General features: G+C 45.3%; 1 protein-coding gene across 1 annotated transcript; it reads right to left on the reverse strand.

Moving 5' to 3' along the window:
- Positions 1 to 273: 273 nt before the first annotated feature.
- On the reverse strand, positions 274 to 942 carry LOC121745533 (probable ribosome biogenesis protein RLP24). The gene has a single exon (XM_042139484.1). The coding sequence runs from the start codon at positions 910 to 912 to the stop codon at positions 415 to 417; it is 498 nt and encodes a 165-aa protein (XP_041995418.1). The 5' UTR covers positions 913 to 942; the 3' UTR covers positions 274 to 414.
- Positions 943 to 3,126: the final 2,184 nt, after the last annotated feature.

A 3,126-nucleotide genomic window follows, 5' to 3' on the forward strand; every position in this document is an offset into this window, starting at 1 on the left:
AGTACTTAGCCCTGCATGTGTTTTCCCTATGTGCAGGTTGAGCGGCGGCGAGAGTATGGTGGTGTTGAGCAAGTTAATTGAAGAATGAATTGTTTATCTTTGATCTGTGAGTGTCGTTGTGTCTTCACACATAACTTCACTCTTCTCTTGGATGCTTCAGCTGAAACTTGTTTTAGTTATTGTTTGATCTTTTTTTTTATTATTCATAAAAGGGACAAACATATCACAAAACCTGCAGTGAGTTCAAGGAGATACAGAAAACAAGACATTGTCTAAGTAACGAACAAGATGAATTCCTATTTAAATAAGTTGTAATGTCGAATGATTCATTTCTACTGATATGAACCTTAATGAATACCTCTTCGAGTACATGGACCTCATTTAATTGTGAACAAAAGTGAAGGTGGGCCAAACTCACTCCTCCATACAATTTTCCACCGTCTCCGGTTGGGAAACCTTGACCTTGATAGGTAAGGTGAGTGAGGGATCTCGTAGAAGAGCTCCTGGAGCTTTGACCATTGAAATGCTCCGTTCCAGGTCCCTTGCTGCCTCCCTCTGCAACTGGGCCTTCTTCGGCTTCAGTCTCTTAGCAATGTGTCTGGCCTCTCTGTCAACTCTGACTTTGTCGATTTTCTTGATGGCCTTGAGAGTGTTCTCAGTCACATTCCTGTCGTATCTCTCAGGTCTATTCCGCTTCCTCTCAACAAAGGTCGAATCCTGTGTCATGTCCTTTCCGTGCAACCGTCTGTAAGCCTTCGTCCATTTTACTTTCCGGGGATTCCTCTTCATTTTGAAGTTCTTATGGCATTTGGATCGACAAAATCTAAAGATCTTCGCATCATTACGAACATACTGAATCCCATGGCCCGGGTAAATTGTAGAAGAACAGAACCAGCATTTTTCCAGCCTCATATTTTTCCTGTTGCCCTAATTATCCCTCGCTGGCGGTGGGAATTTTAGTTATTGTTTGATCTTGACACTATTTTGAGTTCCGTTTAGAATCTAAAGACATGATACGTTTTGGAGTACGTTGAACCCTTTGTTATCTTGAATACCAATGATTATAATTGTTTTCTCCTTTGGTCCATCTGTCAAAGAGTCACCCTAACCCTTTTCTCTTTATCTATTGTTCATTTATTTCCTTAGTCAAACCCTTTTTTATAAAACCCTAGCTCCTTTTATTTAATTGAATTTAAGTCCTGTTAGGTCACCATCGCCACATTTAATTACCCTAGAAGGGCGGTCGTGACACTTAGGCTTTGTTTACTTCTTATGCATTTAAATGTTTATAAAAACATCTTATAAATGCACAAGTAAACACAATGTAATAATATACTGATTCTATTCGTGCAAACTGCTCGAATAATACTGAATCGAGTTAAAAGTGGATTGTAGAGTTTTTCCATGTACAAGCAAGATTCTATTCGCGCGAACTTGCTCGAAACATGCTTTTCAGTATACTAAACCTAACACTTTGGAGGCGAGTGGTATGAATTATCATCAAAGTATTCAAAATCAGTTGAAAATATGTTTATGAAAAAGAGCATCCAAAGTGGGGCGGACGATAGTCCGCCCGATGCATCGGGCGGACTATCGTCCGCCACTGTAGCCATGCGCACGATGCCCAATGCATCGTCCACGCCCTATATTCATCCGCGGACAATAGGTGTTGGAGCACGCATCGTCCACGGTATCGTCCGCCCTACTGCGGGCGACGTGGACGATACCGCGGACGATGCAACGCGTTTTACATTTTTTAATTCTTCAAAATTTATATATATACACTCTTCCATTCACGCTTTCTTCTCATTCTCTCTATTTCACGTATTACAAAATGAATCCCGATGATTTCCCAAGTCCGAATAGTCCGATGTTCGGTGGTGGTGCACGGTGGCTGGGTATAGATCCTGATGAATACCGGCCCTTCGACTACATCACCCAGTACGATCCCGATTTCAGCACTGATTCTTACGGGCTGTCAAAGATGTAGCCATCTCCCACCCGCGCCCCCGCCTCACCCCGCGGCCGCGCCTCTGGCTCTCTGTGCCACCGCCGACCCCGCCGCAGCAAAAAAGAAGCGGAACAGGTAAAGAGCCCAGAAGTTGTCGTTTCCGGAGAAGAATGAAGAATTCACCCCAGGGAGGATGAACTACAACCCGGATGAAAACATTGTCTTGACGAAGTGTTGGATTGATATTTCAAAGGACCCGGTGTTTGCCAACAAACAAAAGCAAATCGTGCACTGGGAGCGCACCGCTGATCGCTACAACGAGGCCAAGCCGGCGGCCGCCTACAACGCCATAGGGAGCAGCTCCGCAAGTACTGCGATCAGGTGAAGAAGCAAGTCAATTTGTTCTTGTCGGAGTACGAGAAGTGCTTGAGGGAGCAGGGCAGCGACTAGAGTTTGACTGATGTGCGCGATAGAGCCTTTGCGTCGTACATTTCATTGTACGGCGATTTCAAGCATTTCAACTCCTGGCTCCTCTTGAAGGACAAACAGATGTTCCAAGTAGGGATTATGCCCCTATCGGCTGCGGCGAAGAGGACGAAGAACACCGCCGCCGGTGATTATATGAGCAGCGACAGCGGCGCACCTCCGATGGACCTCAACCAGCAGATGTACGAGGATGAGAGTTCCGGCACACCGATGTCCTCCCAACGTCCCATTGGCAGCAAGGCTGCCAAGAACAAGGGCAAGGCGAAGGCGACATCCTCACAGGCCCCGGCCCCGACCCCGGCCCCAACTTCGGCTGCTGGACATGCCTATCGGAGTTGGCGGCGGCCGCCAACGGAGGACGTTGTTGGACACGCACCACGCCCTCAGGCAGTGCGAAGATCCAGGCGAAACCGAATACTTTAAGTGGATGATCGATGATCTGCGCCGCAAGTTGGGAATAATGTAGAGTATGCCATTTTTATTTGTAGTGAACTTATTTTTTATTAAGTAATGTAGGATTTGTCTTTAAATCGTGGTGCTTTTTTTATTATTTTGCATGACATATTTAAAAACACAAAATTAATTAACAAAATAGTTGTGAAAACTATAAGGCAAACTTTAGGACGTTCCACTGCAGATGAAAGGGTGAGTGGATAGAATGATGATGTTGCAGAGCATAGGGCGCCTTA

Source organism: Salvia splendens, chromosome 1 (genome assembly GCF_004379255.2).
Source record: "Salvia splendens isolate huo1 chromosome 1, SspV2, whole genome shotgun sequence".
In the NCBI taxonomy this organism is placed as follows: Eukaryota; Viridiplantae; Streptophyta; class Magnoliopsida; order Lamiales; family Lamiaceae; genus Salvia; species Salvia splendens.